Raw genomic sequence first — 24,202 nt, forward strand, 5'->3', positions numbered from 1 at the left:
ATGAAAGAAAATCCTGCTGAGAAAACTTTAGGAAAAACCAAATGGAATCTTTTCACTAGATAGTTCTCATTGAAATATTTCAGTTACTGGAGAGGTCAGTGCAAAGAATTGTTATATCAGGAGTAAACTTAGTATTAGCAAACATTCTGATCAAATAAGAATAACCAACTACTGGATTCTATTACAATAATCTTAATGAGATTGCTGCCATTCAGTCAAAGTAAATACTGTCTATCCCTTTTCAATTCCGTATACAAAACGTGAAATGGAAAGGAAGAATTAAGAGAAATAAGTAAGCCCTAAAGAAATAATAAGCAAGATATGTGGGAATCATTTACTTGATGTGTCTAAATATGTAAATATCACTATAAAAACAGAACCTGGAAAGAATATTTGGAGCTGTATCCTGATTGGCGAATTCGAACTGTTTCCAGCATTCCAGTGTATCGAAGCTGTCTAAGTACCAAGGCATCATTGAACCTTAAGGGCAGCTAAAGCAAATGGAAAAAAGATTAACCCAGAACAGTAGATCTCCAAATTATCTGTTTATAAGCATGGCTAACTGTTAAGTATCTAGAGATTGATTGGAGGTTGTCTGGTTAAGATATATAACAACTAAGCTGATAGGTAAGGCAAGCTCACCTCTCAGCTGGTAGCTTCAGAGAAGTTCTGACTGCCCAACCCTAGGGAAAAGAGAGAAACCAAGCTTCCAGGCTTCTCTGGTTGTGAAGAGAGAGGACCTTAAAAGCTCAAAAAGAATGTAATCACCCCCAGAGGCCACATAGTCCAATCACTACAAAATCTGTAACAAGATAACCTACAACTGGGTGTGGTGGCTCACACCTGTAATCCCAGCACTTTGGGAGGCCAAGGTCACTTGAGGTCAGTAGTTCAAGACCAGCCTGGCCAACGTGGCAAATCCCTGTCTCTACTAAAAATACAAAAATTAGCTGGGTGTGGTGGTGCACACCGGTAGTCCCAGTTACCTGGGAGGCTGAGACAGGAGAATTGCTTGAAACCCGAGGTGGAGATTGCAGTGAGGTGAGATCATGCCATTGCACTCCAGCCTGGGCGATAGAATGAGACTCTGTCTCAAAACAAAAAAAAACAAAAAAAAAAAAGAAAAAAGAAAACTCTTTTCTAACAGGACTTCAAGATGTATTTGCTTCTCAAATTCTGGGTGATGCTAAATCAAATCCATATAAACACCTTACAAGCAGGTAAATATGGAAAAATCCATTGAAAGTATTTATAAAACACTATTTTCCTTATAAATATTATAGTTAGTGCTTCCCCTCCACTTATTCTGCTTAAAAGTATTTAAAGCTCAGTTTGAAGTAAGCTGAGATATGTGCTCTCATTTATAGGACATTTTTACCTTTTCAGCATTAGAGCGGATGCATTTTACAAAATATGGTTCTGCTTGACCAAGTGTTTCCATTAGCTTGCTTAATGATGTCTGCAACAGAAAGCAATATAATTATCATACTCTCCCATTCCAAACTATTAACAAGTAACATATAAATGTAATCAATAAGCTGGCAAAACATTCAAAAAGGAGAGGCACACATAGCAAGAGGTTTGTTTTTGAAAAGCACATTGTGTATATTCTTATACTGGTTAAATTATGGATAATTAAGGATAAGGATGGTAGTTTAGTATTAAAGCAGATAGCCTGGAAATAGTAAATATCGCAGATGTATTTCAGAATAATCAAATGTAGAACTTTTTTTCACTTTTCTTCACATTTCATGAAACAATTTTATTCAAACTCATGTATCCTACAACTTTTAAAATGATTCAGGAGGGTATCCAGTAAGGTAGTACTCCCTTGCTTTTTGTCTACAGAGTATGTAATGATACCCCTTTTTTTATTCCTGATAATGGTAATTTGTATGTTCTCTCTTTGTTCCTGATTAGTGGCTAGAAGTTTATCAACTTTTTGATTTGCTCAGCCCAGGCTTGGTGGCTCACGCCTATAATCCCAGCACTTTGGAAGGCCGAGGCGGGCGGACCACCTGAGGTCAGGAGTTTGAGACCAGCCTGGCCAACATGGTGAAACCCCGTCTCTACTAAAAAATATACAAAAATTAGCCAGGCATGGTGGTGCCTGGCTGAGGCACGAGAATTACTTAAACCTGGGGGGTGTGGGTAAGTAAGGGCAGTAAGCCAAGATGGTGCCACTGCACTCCAGCCTAGGCAACAAAGTAAGACTCTCTCAAAAAAAAAAGAAATTTTTTTTTTGATCTGCTTAAAGAACCAGCTTTTGGTGTCAGTGTTTTTTTTTTTTTTTTTTGGTCTATTTTTCTGTTTTTCATTTCATTGAATTCTGCTGTTATCTTTATTATTTACTTCTCTCTGCTTGCACTGGGTTTCATATATTCTTTTTATAGTCTATAAGGTAGAAATTTAGATTATTGAATTGAGACACTTCTCCTTTTTCAATAAAAGTATTTAGTGCTATAAATTAACCTTGGAGCACTGCTTTAGCTGCATTGCACAAATTTTGATATTTCATTTTATTTAAAATATTTAAAAATTTTCCTTCCTCTAAAAAATGTATTATTTAGAAGTCTGTTTTATATATTCTAAATATTTGGGGATTGATATTTTTCTTTGATTTCTGGTTTAATTCTATTACAAATACAACATTTTGTATGATTTTAACTCAAATTTATTAAGGTTTTATGGCCTAGTTTATGATCTACCTTGGCAAGTATTTCATGGGCACTTAAAATGAATGTATATTCTGCAATTCTTGGCTAGGCTGTTCTATAAATTTCAGTTAGGTCAAGTAGGTTTATCATTCTATTCAAGTCTTCCATGTCCTTCCTAATTGTCTACTTACCCTATCAATTACCAAGAGGTATGCTGAAGTTTCCAAGCATAATTGCAGATCTGTCCATTTTTCTTTTAATTCTATCAGTTTTTGGTTCAGATATTTGGGAGCTCCGTTATTAGATGAATACACATGTAAGACTTTGTAAATTGCACCTTTTATCATTATGAAATTATCTCCCTTTATCCTTGGTAGTTTTCTCTGTTCTGAAGTCTACTTTGTCTGACTCTACTATAGTCACTATAGCTTTCTTTTGGTTTTTGTTTGCATGGTTTATTTTTTTCATTTTTTAACCCTTTAGTATCATTGTATTTAAACAGGTTTCTTGTAGATAACATACAGTTAGGTCTTATTTTATCCAATCAGATAATATCCATTTCTTAATTGGACTGTTTAGAGCATTTACATTGTTAATAATTAGTATGGCTGGATTTAGGGCTACCAGTTTTATTACTGGCCTTCTGTTTGTCCTCTCTCATTTGTTCCTCCCTTCCTCCTCTTACTCCCTGCCTGTTTAAAATAGACTTTTGGAGCAGTTTTAGGTTCACAGCAAAAATAAGCAGAACATACAGAGAATTCCCACATGCCCCTTTACCCTCACATGCACTATTTCCCCTATAATTAACATCTTGCATTACTGTGTTATATGTGATGAACCAATACTGACACATGATTATTAACTATAGTCCATAATATGCATTAGGGTTCACTCTTTATGTTGCACATTCTATGGGTTTAAACAAATATATAGACATTTATTCACCATTGCATTATCATATAGATTAATCTGACTAAAGTCCTCTATGCTCTGCCTACTCATCCTCCCCCAACTAGATCCTGGCAACTACTGATCTTTTTTACTGTCTCCATAGTTTTGCTTTTTCCAGAATGTCATATATTTGGAATCTTATGGTATGTAACCTTTCCATATTGGCTTCCTCTACTCAGTAATATGCATTTAAGGTTCCTCTAAGCCTTTTCATGGCTTGAAAGCTCATTTCTTTTTAGTGTTGAATAATACTCCATTGTCTGAATGTACCATAGTTTGTTAATCCATTCACCTACTGCAGGACGTCTTGACTGTTTCCAAGTTTTACCAATTATGAATAAGGCTGCTATGAATATCCGTGTACAGGTTATTGTGTGGACATAAGTTTTCAGTTCATTTAGGTAAATACCAAGAAGTTGTTACTGCTGGATCATATGGTAAAAATACAGTTTTATAAGAAACTGTCAAACTGTTTTCCAAAGTGGCTGCACCATTTGGCATTCCCACCAGCAATGAATGAGTGTTCCTGTTGCTCCACATTCTCACCAGCATTTGGTGTTCTCATTGCTTTGGACTTTTGCCATTCCAATAGCTGTGCTGTGGTATCTCATTTTTGTTTTAATTTGCAATTCCCTAGTAACATATAATGTGGAACATCTTTTCATATGCTTATTTGCCATCTGTGTACTTTCTTTGGTGAGGTGCCCCTCCCCTCTGTTCAATATACTCAATATTCCATATTAATTTATCTACTTTTCAGCTATCTTTGTACTGCATTTTAGTAGCTGCTCTAAGGATTACAATATACAAACCTAACTTGTCACAGTCTACTTAGGAGTCGACATTTCACAAGTTCAAATAAAACAAAGAAGTCTTAGAACTATATATAGACCTCTGTTACTGTTGTGAAATTTATTACATCAACATACAAATTTTTAAACTTTTCAGTGTTCATTATTCTTGCAAATGCTATTGTAGTATAATACACATAGGGCTTGGCACCGTGTCACATGCCTGTAGCATCTACTTGTGAAGCTGAGGAGGGAGGATAGCTTAAGCCCAGAAGTTGGAGTACAGCCTGGGCAACATTTTATGAGACGCTGTCTCAAAATAATGACAATAATAATACACATAAAATATTAAAATCATAAGTGTAGATTATGACTTTTTACAAAAGGAAGATGTTCTTGTAACTAGAGCCCAAATTAAACGTGTGTGTGTGTGTGTGTATATATATATGTATAAAATCAGAATCTCAGAAGCCCTTTGGGCCCCATCCCATTTAATTTAGCAAGGTCACTGTACATAAGCTATGTACTCATATTTCCACACCCCAACCAAGGGTAATTATTATTCTTACTTTTAAGATGATAAGTTAGTTTAACCTACTATTAAAGTTCATATGAATGGAAAAATAAACCATGTACTATTTTGTATTTGTTGCATACAATTATATTCTGTAAATTTTCAGGGCTGTATATTAGTGATCCATTATTTGGCATTACTACCATTAAACTATCCATTAAGAGATGAGTATTTTGTTGTTTCCAGTTTATTATGAAAAATTTTGCTATGAACATACTTGTCTTTTAATTTTTTTTTTTTCTTTTTTTGAGATGGAGTCTCGCTCAGTCGCCCAGGCTGGAGTGCAGGGGCGTGATCTCGGCTCACTGCAAGCTCCGCCTCCCAGGTTCACGCCATTCTCCTGCCTCAGCCTCCTGAGTAGCTGGGACTACAGGCGCCTGCCGCCACGCCCGGCTAATTTTTTGCATTTTTAGTAGAGACGGGGTTTCACCGTGTAAGCCAGGATGGTCTCGATCTCCTGACCTCGTGATCCGCCCGCCTCGGCCTCCCAAAGTGCTGGGATTACAGGTGTGAGCCACCGCGCCCGGCCATTAACTGTTTTCCAATATGCTTGTATCAATCTACATTTTAACAGTACCATATAGGAGTTCTGAACGCTCCCCAATCTTGCCAACATGTTGTATAATCAGTTTATTTCAGCCATGTTGGCGAGTATGTAACAGCATTGCTTTGTGGTATTAATTGGCATTTCCCTCATGAATCATAATATTGAACAGGTTTTACATAGGTGTATTGGCCTTCTGGATATCATGTTTTATAAATTGCCTATTTGAGACTTTTGTCCATTTGTCTATTAGGTTTTCTTCCTTTTAATAGTTCCTTCATATACTACATATATGAGTCCTTTTTTAGTCTTGCTCTTTTTCTTCTTTTAATGGTGACTTTTTTGGTTTAAACAGTTTTATTGAAATAAAATCTACATACTATTAAAATATATACATTGTAGTTCACAAATCAATGAGTTTTAGTAAATTTACACAGTTATGCCACTATCACTACAGTCCAGTTTCAGAACTCCTCTATCACCCCCAAAAAACTCCTTTCTGCCCATCTGCAGTCAATAACCACTTGAGTCACAGCCCCAGGGAACTACCAATCTGCTTCCTGCTGCTATAAACTATCTTTTAAAAAAATATAATCTTTTTTAGATGGCTTTTCCTCTTATTATAAAAGTAATATGTAGCTATTCTAGAAAACTTTATATACACATATATGTCCAGAGAATATCAGCTTGGGTTTAATTTGACTAATGACTAAATTCTTAGAGCTATAAATTAAAAGCTGGTTAATTTCTTCAAACCAATCAGCCTTTTCCAAGGGAATTCACACTTTTACAAAAAAACAAGCTTAATGTATCCTACATCTTCCTTATACCCACAGTTAGAAAGACTCCTAGGAAGAGAAAAATTTAGTTTCCCCTACTTGAAGCAAAGAGTATGTTGACTGTTGATACAATGGCAGATATATTTCCTAGCAACCTGTGGATCCCTAGGCAGCTGAGTATGAAGAGGAGCAGCAGCTTTATCAGTAAGTTTTAGTAGCTATAACAAGCAACAACGTGTATGACCGATTATATTAGGAGAAAGCCACACAACTTCTTTTAAAAAACTACTAAGTAGAGACATAGTGCTATGAAGTGACCAGACTTTGACATACAGGTCCATGTATAAACACTGCACAGTTCTTTGCTTTATGATCAAGTTATAGCATCCCAGTCATAACTTAAGGCTTTACCTACTTTGAAAGTTTGGTGGTCAAAGGGACTGACTCATTAAAATCTAACATTAGCCTGCAGAAGACAAACTCTCAAGAGTGAATGTTTTAGAGTATAGTGAAGGTGGTAATTTACCAAAAGGCTGAAATAATACAGAAAATATACATTACAGTCTACCATATTGTTACTTATTTCTATTTATCAGTCTGAATTTTCTTTTTCCTTTTTTTATCGAGTATATTTTATGGTTCCATTTTAGTTCTGCTACTACCTTACTGTTAACTCTTTTTTAAAGGATTTTTCTAGGATTTGCACCTTTATCACAGTCTACCTTCAAATAACACGATACCATGTTCTGTATAGTGTAAAAGCTTAACAACAGTATATTTCCACTTAGTACCACTTTACGTGTTTTGGGATACTTTTATTATACATTTTATTTCTACCCCACAATATACTATTATTTTTGTTTTCTATAGCCAATTATTTTAAAAAGAGAAAAGGATTTTTTTTTTTCCTTCTTTCTTTCTTGAGACAGAGTCTTGCTCTGTCGCCTAGACTGGAGTGCAGTGGTGCAATCTCAGCTCACTGCAACCTCCACCTCCCGAGTTCAAGTGATTTTCATGTCCCAGTCTCCTGAGTAGCTGGGCTTACAGGCACACACCACCAAGCCCAGCTAATTTTTGTATTTTTAGTACAGACGGGGTTCGCCATGTTGGCCAGGCTGGTCTTGAACTCCTGACCTTGGGTGATCCGCCCACCTCAGCCTCCCAAAGTGCTGGGATTACAGGTTTGAGCCACCACGTCTGTCCAAGAAAATGTGTTTTTAAAATATTAGCCTACATTTCTATCATTCTGGCACTATTCATGTTTTGTGTAAACTCAAATTTCCATGTGGTTTTCCCATCATTTTTCTTTCATATTTAACATTTCTGATATTATAGATCTGCTGGTAATAAATTATCTCAGCTTTTTTGGTCTGAAAATGTCTCTACTTAACCTTTCACCACGCATAGAATTCTAGGGTGACTTTTCTTCTCTTTTTGGTCTTTTAAAGATATCACTTTCTTGTCTCATGGCTTTGATAGTTTCTGATGATCTTCACTTTGTTACACAAAATGTCTCTTTGCTCCCTCTGGCTAAGTTTAAGATGCTCTCTTTTTAACTGGTTTTAGCAATTTGATATAATGTGCCTTGGTGTGTTTTTGTTTGCTCTGATTGTGGTTTACTGAGATTCTTTGATCTCTGCAGTTTTTTTTTTTTTTCCCCCATCAAATCAGAAAATATTTTGGTCATTATTTCTTCAAATATGTTTTTCTGTGCCCTCCTCCCTTTCCTCTCCTGAGATTCCAATTACACCTATGTTAGACTGCATCATATTGCTTCATAAGTTATTGCTATTTTCGTTTTTTTACATCTTTGTTGCTTTCTCTGGGCTTTAATAAACTATGACTTCAAATTTACTACTTCTGAACTAACAGATGTTAATCCAATTTAGTTTCTTTTTTATTGTCAAATATTACATATTTAATCTCTAAAAGTTTTATTTTAGTCTTTTTCATATCTTCATTTTTTTCTTTTTCATAATACAAATGGCCCTTATTGGTTCCAACAGGCAGTGAAAGAAAGGAGAGGACAGAACAACTCTATCTCCTGAGGAAGCATCCAGAGACTCTGTCACCACCTTCCAAAATAAAGAATCTATTTTGTTCTCATCATATTCATATTTTTTGTTATATCTTTGGGCATATTTAAAAGATACATTATAGCTAATTTGACATTCTTACTTACTATTTACATTGTCTTCATCATTTTGAAGTCTGTCTCTAAATACTGACTTTTTCCCCCCCCTTGTTATGGGTTATTTTTTTCCTGACTCTTTCTCTGCCTTGTAATTTCTCATTGGATGTTAGACACTGTGTTTTACATTGTTGGATTTTGTTGTATTCCTTTAAAGAGTGACAAACATTCTTCTTAACATGTAGTTAAGTTACTTAGGATCAGTCTGATTCTTTTAAAACTTGATTTTTAGTTTTGTGAGAGCAGGGCCAGAGCAGTCTTTACATTAGGACTATGTTGGTCCCATTGCTAAAACAATGTCTTTCTGAGGATTCTACCTAATGCCTCATGTAATAAAAGGTCGTTTTACTCTGGCTGATGAGAACAGAACTACTCCTCTAATCCTGTATAAATACCAGAAATTGTTAGGTCTACAGGATTCAGGTGATTAGAATAATCATTCTTTCCCCAATCTCATGGAATTTTAACCCATATATGCAGAGATCGGTAGTCAGTCACAGAGACTCAAGGAGACCCCTCAGCAGTCTAGCTCTTTCTCTTCATACAATGTCCTTCTCCTCTTTACTCTGCCTCACAAATTCTAGTTGCCTCTACCTTTCTATCTCCATCTCTTCAGTTAGCAAGACCACTGGCATTTGTTTGGGTTTCTTCTTCCTGAGCTGTAGCAAATTATCTTTAGGTGTTAATCTGGGGCTTTCCTCATTTATTTCCCCTATTCTCACAGATTGGAACCCCGTAATGCTTACTGTCTAATATCTGAAAATATCTGACTCATAATATCTTTTGTCCAATTTCTGGTTGTTTATAGCAGAAGGGCAATTTCTGTATCAGTTAATCCTTTGTGAGTTCTATGATATCATTTTCATGAAAATAAGCATTCAAGGAAGGGCACAGTCAAAGACGGCTGGGTGCCATCCATTTTGATCACCTGCAATTTCCTCATCTGCTACTTGGTTTCCTCATCTTTATAATAAATATAATAGTAATTATCCTAGAACAATTGGAGAAAAACTTAGACAACACCTATTAGAAAATGCGTATGTGTAAATTTTTGGCAAAGGGCCTGGAAAACATACTATACATTGGTCATTATCTATGGATGGTAGACGACTTTCACTTGTTTTTGCTCATCTATATTTTCCAAATAATCAAAAATTAACTCATTACTTTTTTAATAACTTAATGGTCTATTAGAAATATTAAAGAGGACTCTTCTTCTAAAAATTAAATATAATTCATGAATATAAATTAAGAATATGTAAATTTGGAAGGATTTTAAAAGACACAATAGGATTGTGATTATAACTAAGTTTTTATTGTACTAGCTATATGGTATTCTTCAAGTTAAAGAATGATTTCGGTATACATGGCATCTGTAAAAGATCCAAGGTAACAAAACAAAGGACACTTAACAGCTTAATAATTCTACCTTTCATAATCGTGAGATTAATGTTCCCTTTTCAGACATTGAGCTCACCAAATTACCTTTTGATCAGAATTTGGCTTCCCATGTGGATTTGCTAATCAGGGAGAAATATGCTAATAAACTAACCATTGTATTAAGTCTGCTTATGACTCATATTTATGTTGTATATTAATAAACATATCACTCAACATGATTTTTTTTCTATAACCCATTAATCTTTGCATTTCTAATCTACAAAGTCTGGATTGTGAGGACAGCAGCAAGGTAAAGACAGACGTCCCTAAGCACTATCTTCTCATTCTTCCCAACCAAATGCCATTAACCCATATGATTATTAAGAAGGATTTTTAAAATTCATGGCAGTGATTTCATTATACTCAATTCCCTTTCCTTTAAGCTTATTTGCACATATGAGTTATACGGCTCCTTGATTTTGCTTTTTTTCTTTTCTTTTTTTTTTTTTTTAAAGAGAAAGCATGTGACCAAACAGCCTTCACAGATTCAAATTTTCCTTTAGGCCTATGGTGAGAATTACCTAAAATAAAATGACATTTCTAGCCCACAATTTGAAGAACTGTGCCTATAAATCACACAATGATACATTAGTAGATAATTTATGTTCAAACATCCTAGCTGTAAAAGAAGCATTTTTAAAAGTGTTAACATATACAGATACATCTATCACGAATAAGGAAATTTTTATTCAACAGTGAGCATTGCTTCTGTGATATAAACATGAAATAGAGTAAAATTATGCAAAGCATTGTTATCTACCAGATATTTTGCTTATTTTCATAAATATCTACCAAATGAAAAGATCTTAGGAGATAGATGATTTGAGAAGAATGCAAGAGGCAATTTAAAAAGGAATCTGAAAACAATTATTCTGGAAGAAATTTGGTTAACTATGATCATATTTATTCCTAAAAGCCCCCCCAAAAAGAACTGGATTTCTATGTAGACAAAAGTAAAATAAATACACAGAAAAAAGCCCTTCAGCCTCATTTAGTTAACTATCAATGGTAGCAGCATGAGGTTTAAGCAGGGAAAAAAAAACATACATCATTAGGCTAACAGTGACATTATCTAAGCAGCAGGGTTTAAAGGCAGATTTGTTTATAACATCAATTTTCTGCTTTCTCCTCACAATGAAAATAACAAATATTGAGATAGCCATTATCCAGACATATGTGGATGAAAAACAAAGGCATCTGACTTTTTTTTTTCATCTTTGGTTCTTCTTTCCAAAATGATCAGTAATATATGGCTTTTTAGTCACATAAATTAAAATCCTATTCGAGTAACCTGCAGATCACTTTAACCTTTCAACGACAATCTGAAAGATACAGATTCTTATTTGTTTTAAGCAAAACAGGAAATAACCTGAAACTGGGCACTGATGCTGGGAGGTTTTTTCTTCTTGTGTAAATGAAGAAGAGACTTGGTAATGCGATCTTGTAGTGTCAGTCTTGTCAGGTGCTTTAAAGAATTTACTTCTAGCAAGTGCTGAAAGAAGAGAAAAAATAAATTGCTCACATATATTAATCTAACAATAAGCCAAAATTCTCAGCCAGTTTTCATCAGTTCCTATCTATATGATCATTTCCCATCTTAAATGACTGTGATGAATATGAAAGACTGATATCCAACATTCATTCTATTCTCTAAAAAGAAAAGTACACTTCACAAACTCTCTTGCATAGAGTTCTGGATATCGTTTAAGTTTACCAGTAAAAGGCCCACATGTGAAACTGGGAAGGTGTAACTGAGGAAGAGGCTCTGGCTACTAGTTCTGCTTCTGCTAGCAAAAATGCACATACTTTATGTACCTTTTTTCTGTAGTTCCAGCCTTCAGACACTAGTTTTGTGAATGCTCAGAGGCAGAGTGCAGAACATTTGTGTTGTCATCACAACTATACTAAATGCAGCTTAGCTCTGGAGCAAATAGTTGTAGTTGTTTCTGTCAGATGGCTAAATTACACCACAGGCAGTATATACCTGCAAGTAGCAGCTGCACTGACAGCTTCCTGATTTCCTAGCTTTCTAATTACATCTAGCGACATTCCTGCAAATGTTATTTTAACCTGTGACTTCTAATGATTTTGTAAGTGTCTACTTAATTCCCTTTCTACTTAAAAATATCTACTGTAATTATTGTTATCTCAAACTGAATCCTGACTCACAGAGACAACAACTAAATACCAGGGCGACAGTCGGTGTGCCAGGGACATACACAAAAACAAAGCATAGGCTGGGCACGGTGGCTCATGCCTGCAAACCCAGCACTTTGGGAGACTGAGGTGGGCGGATCATGAGGTCAGGAGTTCGAGACCAGCCTAACATAGTGAAACCCCATCTCTACTAAAAATAGAAAAATTAGGCAGGCATGGTGGCGTGTGTCCCAGTTACTCGGGAGGCTGAGGTAGGAGAACTGCTTGAACCCGGGAGGCAGAGGTGGCAGCGAACCAAGATCACACTACTGCACACCAGCCAGAGCGACAATGAGAGACTCCGTCAAAAAAACAAAACAAAACAAAAAAACAAAGCATAGTCCCTATTAAGCCTCATCATGATGTACTATACTATAAATTAGGAAAATAGGAGTTAGACATGAAGCAACTAAAGTATACAAAGTAAAGATAGTTAAACCACACAATATTTATCGTAGTGAGTTTGTAAATGGAAAGAATGTATCTATACAGATGTAAACTATATGTTATTTAAAAAGTACTATAAAGTCAATGTATGAGAAACACAAGATTGTGTTAAAAACATGACAAATTTTCAAGTCTAAAGGTATTTATTTCGACAATACAAACATTAAAAAAACAAAACCATGCAAACTGAAAGAAGTACAACACACATGTAAACAACCTGAATTAAGGAAATGTTATTTCCTACAAATGAAAAGGTTTATTATCTGTATGTAAAAAAAACTTGTAAAAATTCTTAAATAGATATCACAATAAAAAAAAGGGCAGATGATCTGATGAGGCAATTCTCAAAGTACAAATGGCAAGTAACAAAATCACAATCCATTCAATCTCACCTGTATTGAAGGAAAATGTCATTTCTTTTAAAAAAGGTTTTCTGCATCAGTTTGGCAAATACAAGAAAGACTGACAAGAGTCAGTATTCATGAGGTGGTGGGGAAACATACACTATATACCCACTGTTCTTAGGAATGTAAATTATTATAACTTTCCTGATGAGAAATTTCAAATCTAGATATTTATTCTAAGGAGTTATCAAAAAAGATCTATGTTTTTTATAATAATATACTTCAAAAATAGTGAAAAATTATAGAGATACACAATTATATAGAATTATTTATATAAAGTATGCTTCATTTACACAACTGAATACTCAGCAGCTCATAAAGTTACTGTAAATCTATATTTCCTGACATGGGAAAATATTTGCAAACACTATTGATCAAAAAAAAAAAAAAGCCATGTAAAACAACATACATGTAAAAAGGGTATTTGTGCTAAATATTAGACAGTTTTGTTTTACTTTTATTAGCACTTTTGAATTATCACAACTTCACTGTATGTATACTCATGAAAAATAATTTTTCATACTAGTCAAGAATCAATTAGAAGAATTCATAGGTTACCCTTATGTAAAAACAAATTAGCATTGAAGCCTAAAATAATTCCCCCACTTCCACTTTTAAGATATTATTGAGAAAAAGACCTTGGAAATAAAGTTTGAGTTTAAATTGTTTTTCACTATGAAAAAAACACCAGAGGGACTATGTAAAATAAAATAACTACTAAAAAATCTTTGCTGTCAGGTACATTGTAAAAGTTTGTAAAACCAAACATGACATTCATTTCTGCCTCAGAGTCATTCCAATTTTTTTCATTTGCTTGAAATACTCTATTGCCAGGCCTTCACAAGACTTGGTTCTACTTGGCACTGAATTTGTACTTTAAATGTAACTTTCTCAGAAAGTTCTTGCTTAAATACTGAAAAAAATAGCCCACTTCTATGTCAATTACATGTCACTTAATTTTCAACACTGCATATAATATCATCTAAATTATTTTTTCATTTATTTGTTAATTTGTATATTGTCTTCTTCTTCTCTAAAAAATAACCTCCTGGAGTGCCAGGCACTGTGGTTCAGGCCTGTAATCCCAGCACAGTCAAGGCAGGCAGATCACCTGAGCTCAGGAGTTGCAGACCAGCCTGGGCAACATGGCAAGGTCTCTTCCCTACTTAAAGTACAAAAATTAGCCAGGTGGTGGCGAGTGCCTGCGGTCCTAGCTATTCGGGAGGTGGAGATATGGGAGGATTGCTTGAGCTCAGGGCCAGAGGCTGCAGTGAACCGGGATTGCGCCACTGCACTCCAGCCTGGGTGACAGAGCGAGACACTGTCTCAAAAAATAAAAAATAAATAAAAGATAACCTCCCAGAGAATTCTGACTGTACCGTTCATCCCTGTACCCTCAATTTCTAAAATAGTGTCTGGTTCAGAGTAGGATTCAATAAATATTAGTTTGAATAAATTAAATACCTAGTAACTGGCCAGGTGTGGTGGCTCACGCCTGTAATCCCAGGCGTGAGGAGGCCGAGGACAGTGGATCACCTGAGGTCAGGAGTTTGGGACCAGCCTGGCCAACATGGCGAAACATCATCTCTACTAAAAATACAAAAATTAGCCAGGCATGGTGACAGGCGCCTGTAATCCCAGCTACTTGGGAGGCTGAGACAGGAGAATCGCTTGAACCTGGGAGGCAGAGGTTGAAAGGAGCTGAGATCGCAATACTGCACTCCAGCCAGGGCGAGAGAATGAAAATCCATCTCAAAAAAAAAAAAAAAAAAAAAAAAAAGCTAGCAACTAACGAACTTTGAGCAATGCTTTCCCTATCAAGTGGAGATAAGACTTCTTCCTATATACCTAACAATAACCTGGTCAATCAACAAATGTTCAGAGTCATTACTAAAGGTCAGGCTCTGTTGTAAGTGCTAGGGATACATTGCATTCAAGTTCAGGCTATTGGGACATTAAAAAATAATTCGATCGCGCATAAGGTTTATGAAAAAAGATAAAATATGACCATAAATCTAGAGGTAAAGGGATACAGAGTTATTTCCTTTCTTAGGGCTTCAGTTCCTTGTCTACTTCTTTCCTTTCTTAATTCCATCATTATGGTTGAGTTTATTAAGCTTAGTTAACCAGTTTATTATTTTTTTCAACAATTATCTACACTTGCTGTGCAAGGTGCTGTAGACAACAAGATTAATAAGATATTGCTTGATTATAGTCTAAATGCTTGAGTCTCCCAAAATTCATATATTGAAACCTAATCCTGGTGTGATAGTACTAGGAGGCAAAGGAGAGGGGCCCTTGGGAAGTAGCTGGGTAGTGGTATTAGTACCTTGATAGAAGAGGCCCAAAAGAGCTGCCATGTTAAAACACATAGAAGGTATCATTCCATGAGGAATGGACCATCACTAGACATCAACTCTGAAAACTTGATTTTGAACTTCCCTGCCTCTTGCGCTGTAATATATTTCTTTCGTTTATAAATTAACCAATCTAAAACATTTTATCATAGCAGCCCAAACAAACTAAGGTATTTCTCATGTTATTAAAAAGGACTAAAATGGGTAATAAAATTAACTTCAAGGCTGGGCACAGTGGCTCGCACCTGTAATCCCAGCACTTTGGAAGGCCGAGGCAAGCAGATCACTTGAGGCCAGGAGTTGGAGACCAGTGAGGTCAATATGGCAAAACTCTGTTTCTAGTTAAAAAAAAAAAAAAAAAAAAAAAAAAAAAGCCAGGCATGGTGGTGCATGCCTGTAATCCCAGCTACTTGGGCGGCTGGGGCACAAGAACTGCTTGAACCCAAGAGGCAGAGGTGGCAGTCAGTCAAGATCGTGCCACTCCAGCCTAGGTGACAGAGTGAGACTTTGTCTCAAACAAATAATAAATTCAAGATTGGAGCCTAAGTGACTATAAAAATGTACTAGGGGAGCGACACAGTAAAATTACTTTGAGCATGAATTTTGAGACAAGGAAGATATCAAAGTACAAATGTACAACTGGGCTATGCAGCCGTCACTAAAAGAATGTAATTAAAAAAATAGGTGATGTTAGAAAAGTAGATCTAATACAAGTGACAGTTTCAAGTTATGAGGGAATAAATTCTAACAAGAAAAATGGGAAAGTACTACCAAAACAGAGCTATCATCTTGTGGAAGGATGAACTTGAGCTCATGAAAACAGCTTCTGCATTTCAAGTGGATGCTTGTCTGATTCAAACTAGGCTAACTTGTTATCCAAAAGTGAACAGCTGTGTGTCATCTCAGAGACAAAGTTGTACAAACTAAGTGCTGACTGTGGCTCCCTGTCAACAGGTTTGATGGAAAGGCTCCCTGTAATAACAAGGATCTCAGATTGTTTTCACTTATCCTGCAAAACCCAACCTAGATGTCATCTCTTCCACCCACTACTTCCACCCATCCACACTCCATCCCTACCTAACTCATCCCTACTTCTTAAATAGAGAACTTAGTCTGGGATGAAATTAGTGAGTTGAGGATATTTGGTCTCCTACCACATACTCAAAAAATTCCTCAGGATAGGGATATATCTTATCTAGCATAGACTGTGTAAACAGAAGATATTTTAAATAAAAAGTTAAAATGAATTAAAAGTAGTAAGAAGTTTAAAACATATATATTCAATAAGTAAAAAGGTCAAAAAGTTAGTATGAGTCTAAATTCCTTTCCCTCAATGATCTTTTTTCCAATAGCTTTACTGAAACAAAATAAGCTGCACGTATTTAATGTATACAAATTATGACATATTTATATAGCTATGGAGCCATCACCACAATCAAGATAATGAACATATCTATAGCCCCTAATGCTTTCTTTGTTCCTTCTCCCACTTTGCAACTCCTCTCTTTTCCCTAAACACTGCATGCTGCTTCCTGGAAATCTTTTTGTTTTTTGAGAGTGGAGTCTCACTCTGTCGCCCAGGCTGTAGTGCAGTGGCGCAAACTTGGTCACTGCAACCTCTGTTTCCCGGGTTCAAGCAACTCAGCCTCCTGAGTAGTTGGGACTACAGGCACTCGCCACCATGCCCAGGTAATTTTCTGTATTTTTAGTAGAGACGGGGTTTCACCGTGTTGCCCAGGCTGGTCTTGAACTCCTGAGCTCAGGCAAATCCGCCCACCTTGGCCTCCCAAAGTGCTGGGATTACGGACGTCAACCACCGCACCTGGCATCTGGCAATCTTTAATCTACTTTAGGTCACTGTATATTTTTGGTTTTTCATCTTTTTTAAAATGACAAATAATAATTTTATATATTTATGGGGCACAATGTGATACTATGATACATGCATACATTGAGTAGTGATTAAATCAGGCTAAATAAAATATCTCACATACTTATTTCTTTGTGGTGAGATCACCTGAAATTTACTTGCACAGCAACTTTGAAATATATAATACATTATTATGAACCATATTCAACCTGCAACGCAAAAGATCACTAGAACCTGTCTACCTGAAACATTATCCTTTGACCAGTGTTGTTGCTTTCCCATTCCACTTCTACACCCCAAAGCTTTGGGAACCATAACTCTACTATATACTGCTATGAGTTTGTCTTTTTGTTCTTGTTATGGTTAAAAGAAACTTTTTATTTAAAAACAATATGACACTTTAATTCTAATTAGCATTCATTAAGTAGCCAGTTTTTAATTCCTGGGGAACAAATATGTATAAATATCAAGCACTATATAATTGATAATTACTAATGTACTTAACATTAGATAATTAAGTTAGTGTCTTCCTCCTTTCCAATTTGTATGCCCTTTATTTCTTTCTCTTGCTTACTTGCTCTGGCTAGGACTTCCAGTATTATGTTGAATAGAGAAAGTGGTGAAAGTGGGAATCCTTGTCTTATTCTGGATCATAGAAGAAAAGCTTTCCATTTTTCCTTGTTTACTATGTTCTCTGTGAGTCTGTTGTGTGGTCTTTACTGTGTTGAGGTACATTCGTTCTGTCTATATCATGAGAGTTTTTATCATGAATGAGTGTTGAATTGTCAGATGCTTTATCTGTTTCTATTGAAATAACTGTATAATTTTTCCCTTAATTCTGTTAATGTAATGTATCACATTCACTGATTTGCATATGTTAAACCATTCTTGCATCCCTGGGATGAATCCCATTTAGTCATGATAAATTATCTTTTTAATGTGCTTTTGAATTTGGTTTCTTAATTCCATGAGGATTTATGCATCCATGTTCAATCAGAGACATTGTCCTATAATTTCCTTTTTTGTTGTGTTCTTGTCTGGTTTTCTTATCAAGTGCTTGAAAATAAGTTGGGAAGAATTCTCTCCTCTCCATTTTTCTGAAATAATTTTAAAAGGACTGAGATTCACTCTTCTTCAAATGTTTGGTAGAACTGAGCAGTGAAGCTGTCAGGTACTAGACTTTTCTTTGATGGGAAACTTTATTACTGATTTGAACTCATAGTCGTTACCAGTTTCGTCAGATTTTCTATTTCTTCATGATTCAATTTTGGTAGATTGTATGTGACTAGGAATTTACCCATTTCTTCTAGGTTTTCCAAATAGTTGCCTTATAGTTGTTAGTAACAGGCTCTTATGATCCCTTATATTTCTGTAATATCAGTCATAATGTCACCTTTTCACATCTCTCAATTTGAATCTTCCCCTTTTAAAATTTTGTCTAGCTAGAAATTTGTCCAATTTTTATCGTTTCAAAACACTAACTCTTAATTAATGTTTTATATTTTTTAAGTCTCTATTTCACTTATTTCTGCTATGAGCTTTATCATTTATTTTCTTCTATTAACTTAAGGTTTATTTTGTTCTCATTTTTCCTAGTTCCTTGAGGAATAATGTTATTAGTGGTTTACTGGAGATCTTTCTCATTTACTGACGTAGACAATTATTGCTATAAACTTCCCCATTAGAACTGCTTTTGTTGTAGACCACAGGTTTTGGTACATTGCATTTGCATTCTCATTTGTTTTTTTTTTTTTTTTGAGACAGAGTCTCGCTCTGTCGCCCAGGCTGGAGTGCAGTGGCGCAATCTCGGCTCACTGCAAGCTCCGCTCCCGGGTTCACGCCATTCTCCTGCCTCAGCCTCCCGAGTAGCTAGGACTACAGGCGCCCGCCACCGCGCCCGGCTAATTTTTTGTATTTTTAGTAGAAACGGGGTTTCACCATGGTCTCGATCTCCTGACCTTGTGATCCGCCCGCCTCGGCCTCCCAAAGTGCTGGGATTACAGGCGTGAGCCACCACGCCGGGCTGCATTCTCATTTGTTTAAATTTTTCAAAATTTCCTTTTTAGTATCTCCTTTGACTCATTTGTAGTTCAGAAGCATGTTGTTCAAAAACTATTTGTATACAGTTTCTAAAAAACCTTCTATTACTGATTTCTAGTTTAATCCCTTATGGTCACAAAAGATACTCCCCAATTTGAAATTTCTTTTATTATTATTATTATTATTGTTATTATTTTGAGACAGAGTCTCACTCTGTCACCCAGGCTGGATCCCAGTGGTGTGATCACGGCTCACTGCAAGCTCCGCCTCCCGGGTCATGCCATTCTCCTGCCTCAGCCTCCTGAGTAGCTGGGAATACAGGCGCCTGCCACCACGTCTGGCTAATTTTTTTGTATTTTTAGTAGAGACGGGGTTTCACCGTGTTAGCCAGGACGGTCTCGATCTCCTGACCTCGTGATCTGCCCGCCTCGGCCTCCCAAAGTGCTGGGATTACAGGTGTGAGCCACTGCGCCCGGCTCCCAATTTGAAATTTTTTAACTTACTGAGACTTGTTTTGTGGCCCAACACATGATATATCTTGAAGACAGTTTCATGTGCTAATGAAAAAAATGTTGGCCAAGCATGGTGACTCATGCCTGTAATCCCAGCACTTTGGGAGGCCAAGGTGGGTGGATCACCTGAGGTCAGGAATTCGTGACCAGCCTGACCAACATGGTGAAACCCCGTTTCTACTAAATACAAAAAATTAGCCAGGCGTGGTGACACATGCCTGTAATCCCAGCTACTTGGGAGGCTGAGGCAGGAGAATCACTTGAACTTGGGAGGTGGAGATTGCAGGGAGCCAAGATCATGTCACTGCACTCCAGTCTGGGTGACAAGAGCGAAACTCAGTCTCCGAAAACAATGTGTATTCTACAACTGCTGGGCAGAATGTTTTATAAATGTCTGTTAGGTTCATTTATCTAGAGTGCAGTTTAACTATCATTCTTCACTGATTTTCTGTCTGGCTGTTCTATTCATTGCTGAAAGTGGAGTGTTGATGTCCCCTATAATTACAGTATTGCTATCTCTCTCTCCCTTTAGGGTTAATAATATTTCCTCCACATATTTGTGGGTGCTTGGGTGTTGGTTGCATATGTATTTACAATTGCTATAGCCTCTTGTTGAATTGACCCCTTTATCATTATATAATGGCCTGCTTGTCTCATTTTACAGTTTTTGATTTGAAGTCTATTTTATCTGACATAACTACAGCTACTCACGCTCTCTTTTGGTTTCTTTTGTGTATAATATCATTTCCCATTCCTTCACTTTCATTCTATGAGTCTTTACAGGTAAAGTGATTTTTTTGAATGCATCATATAGTTGGGTCTTGTTTATTTATTCATTCCACTAGTCTGTATCTTTTAATTGGAGAATTTAATGCATTTACATTCAAGGTCATTATTGATAGGTGAGGACTTACTCCTGCCATTTTGTTAATTGTATTCTAGTTGTTTTGTGTATATATATATTTTTACCTTTCTTCCTCTCTTACTATTTATCTGTCTGCTTTGGTGGTTTTCTGGAGTGTTAAGCTTTAATTCTTTTCTCTTTCTTATTTATGTATCTGCTGTCGTTTTGTTCTTTCAGGTTACTATGGGGCTTACATTTTAAAATCTTATATTTATAATGGACTATTTTAAACAGATAATAACTTTGCATACAAATACGCTAGACTTTTATCCCCATCCCTCCACAATTTATAACTTGCTGCCTTAATTTACATCTTTTTAAAATAATGTGTTACTCAACATCTAATTGAGCTATAGACATCACTGACCATTTTGAGTTACAACCTTCATACTAGATATTTAAAAGACTATATGCCACCATTACATTAATAATATATTCTGAGTTTGAAAGTGAAATTGCCTCTACTGGTTCTAAATTTGATTCTGAATTTACTTCTACCAGTGAGTTTTATTCTTTTGCATATTTTTATCTGGTAGTTATCTTATCATATTTCTTGGGTCCCTGTATTGACCTGTGCCATTTGGTGAAACAGTTGCCTCTTCCAATTTTATCGGGTAACTTTCATAGAAGACATTTTCCTGTAGATGGATCCTAGGGTGGTAATTGGGTAGGGTGCTTTGGCTTTGGTTCTAGGTAGGTGCAGCAGTGTAGTCTCTGTGTAATTTCTTTAGCTGTAGTCAACATCCGATGTTACTGTCTCAGTGACTTAGGCTATGGGTGTTTACAAAGTTGGTGTGCTATTCCAGTACTATGTTGGTGCCACCAAGCAAGCCAGTCCTCTGGTCCTGGGGGGCATGAACAAGGCATGAGTGACAGTTCCAAGCCATGCACGTGGTATATGCCTGTAATCCCAGCAATTTGGGAGGCTGAGGCTGGAGGATCACTTGAACCGAGGAGTTCAAGTCCAGTCTGGGCAACATAATGAGACCCTGCATATTTTTGTTTGTTTGTTTTAAAGTGCAGTGGGCCAGACACAGTGGTTCATGCCTTTAACCCCAGCACTTTGGGAGGCCAAGGCAGAAAAACTGCTTGAGGTCAGAAGTTCGAGACAAGCCTAGGCAACATAGTGAGATCTTGTCTACCAAAAATAGAAAAATTAGCTGGGCATGGTGGTGCATGCCTGTATTTCCAGCTACTTGGGAGGCTAAGGCAGGAGAACTGATTGAGCTTGGGAGGTAGACGCTGCAGTGAGCTAAGATCGCACCACTGTACTCCAGCCTGGGTGACAGTGTGGCTGTGGGTAAAGCCACCACGCAAGCAATCTTGATGCCAAGGGTTTATGTCCAAAGCATGGTTGTTCAAGCAAATGAAAAGGCAGTGTCACCAGGAGCAGAGCAGAACTACCAGACAGCCTGGCCCTCAGAGCCTGCAGGGTACACATACAAAGCGTGGTGGTTCTGTAGGTTGCATCATCGGATACACACCAGTCCATTGGCTCTGGACGGCACACATAAAAAGCACCAGTTCAGCCAGTTGTAGGGACAGTGTCATCAGGGGTGGGGATGCTGGGTGGGCTGGTCCTCAGGACCTGTGGTAAGAGTACAAATCCATTCTTCATGGGGGTGGTGCTGGCAAGAGTGGGGCAACCAAGTGGGCCCATCCTCAGGCCCTCAGGGAGGGCACAAATCTGATTATCACAGGAGCTGCATTGTCAGGGGTGGGGCTGCTGAGCAGGCTGATCCTCAGGCCCTAAGACATTTCTTTGGCAAAATGTCTATTTAAGTCTTTTGCCCATTTTTAAATCAAATTATTTGCTTTTTTGCTATTAAGTTGTTTGGACTCCTTATATATTCTGGACATGAACCCACTGACAGATGCATAGTCTGCAAATATTTTCTCCCATTTATAGTTTGTCTTATCATTCTGTTGATTAGTTCCTTTGCTGTGCAGAAGCTTTCGAGTTTGATGCATTTGTCTATTACTGCTTTTGTTATCTGTGTTTTGGGGGTCAGAGTCAAGAAATCAATGTCCAAAACAGTGTCATAGAGTTTTCCCCCTATGTTTTATTCTACAGTTGTCCCTCAGTATCCATGGGGATTGGTTCCAGAACCACGCTGAGAAAACAAAATCTGTACATACTCAAGTCCGATGGCCGGCCCTGCAGAACCCATAGCTACAAAAAGTTGGTCCTCCATAAGGGTGGATCTTGTATCTCACAAATACCATATTTTTGATCCACATTTGGTTGCAGATGTAGATCCCACTGATATGTATGACTGTATTTATGTTTTAAAACCCATGTGTAAGTGGACCTGCACAGTTCAAATCTGCATTCAAGTTTAACAGTTTCAGGTCTTATATTTAAGTCTTTAACCCACTTGAGTTGGATTTTTTACATGGGGTGAGATATGGTTCCAATTCCATTCTTCTACATGTGAATATCCAGTTTTCCCAACATCATTTATTGAAGAGACTGTACTTTACTCATTGTGTATACTTGGCACCTTTGTTTAAAGTCAACGGACCATAAATGTATGGGTTTACTTCTGAGCTTTTAATACTTTTCCATTGGTTAATGTATATTTTCTTCTGCCAGCTCCATGCTGTTTTGATTATAATATCTTTCTAATATATTTTTAAATCGGGTAGTGTAGCTTTGTTCTTTTTGTTCAAGATTGCTTTGGCTATTTGGGGTCTTTTGTATATTCATACGAATTTCAGGATTTTTTTTTATTTCTGTGAAAAATGAAAATGGAATGTGATAGGGATTGCACTGAATCAGTGAATCACTTTGGGCAATATGGAGATTTTAACAATATTAATTTTTCCAATCCACTAACACAGGACATCATTTGTTTATTTGCGTTGTCATTGATTTCATCAATGTTTTATGATTTTTTGTATACTAATTTTTAACATCTTTGGTTAAGTTTACTATAAAATAGTTTATATTTTTGATGCTATTGTAAATGGGATGGTTTCCTTAATTTCTTTTTCAGATAGTTCATTTTTAGTTTATAAAATGCTACTGATTTTTAGGCTGGCTGCAGTGGCACATGACTATAACTCTAGTACTTTAGGAGGCCAAAGCAGGAAAATCATCTGAGGCTAAGACTTCAAGACCAGCCTGGGCAACACAGAGAAAGAAGACTCTACCAAAAAAAAAATTTAATAGCCAGATGTGGTAGTGTGCACCTGCAGTCCTAGCTACTGAGGAGGCCGAGGTGGAAGGATTGCTTGAACGCATGAGTTCAAGGTACAGTGAGCTACGATCATGCCCCTGCACTTCAGCCTGAGTGGCAGAGTGATATCCTGTCTCTATTAAAAAAAAAAAAAAAAAAAAAAAAGCAAGACACACTGCTGATTTTTGTATGTTGACTTTGTATCCTGAAACATTACTGAAGCACATTCCAGAATTTATGTATCAGTTCTAACAGCTTTTTAGTGGGGTCTTGAGGATTTTCTATACAACGTTATGCTGTTGACAACCACAGTATCACTTCTTCCTTTTAAATCTGTATGCTTTTTATTTCTTTTTATCATCT

The 24,202-nt window shown here is 36.6% G+C and overlaps 1 protein-coding gene across 13 annotated transcripts in view; it reads right to left on the reverse strand.

The window, feature by feature from the left end:
- MYO9A (myosin IXA) overlaps positions 1 to 24,202 on the reverse strand; it is a 307,192-nt gene that overhangs the window by 92,779 nt on the left and 190,211 nt on the right. For all 13 annotated transcript variants that reach the window (XM_050796252.1, XM_050796251.1, XM_050796254.1 and 10 more), the window contains 3 exons: positions 11,297 to 11,419; positions 1,379 to 1,459; positions 381 to 491 (listed from right to left, as the gene is read on the reverse strand). In XM_050796252.1, the coding sequence (XP_050652209.1) occupies positions 381 to 491; positions 1,379 to 1,459; positions 11,297 to 11,419 (315 nt within the window). The remainder of the gene's footprint in view (positions 1 to 380; positions 492 to 1,378; positions 1,460 to 11,296; positions 11,420 to 24,202) is intronic.

Source organism: Macaca thibetana, chromosome 7 (genome assembly GCF_024542745.1).
Source record: "Macaca thibetana thibetana isolate TM-01 chromosome 7, ASM2454274v1, whole genome shotgun sequence".
Lineage (NCBI taxonomy): Eukaryota > Metazoa > Chordata > Mammalia > Primates > Cercopithecidae > Macaca > Macaca thibetana.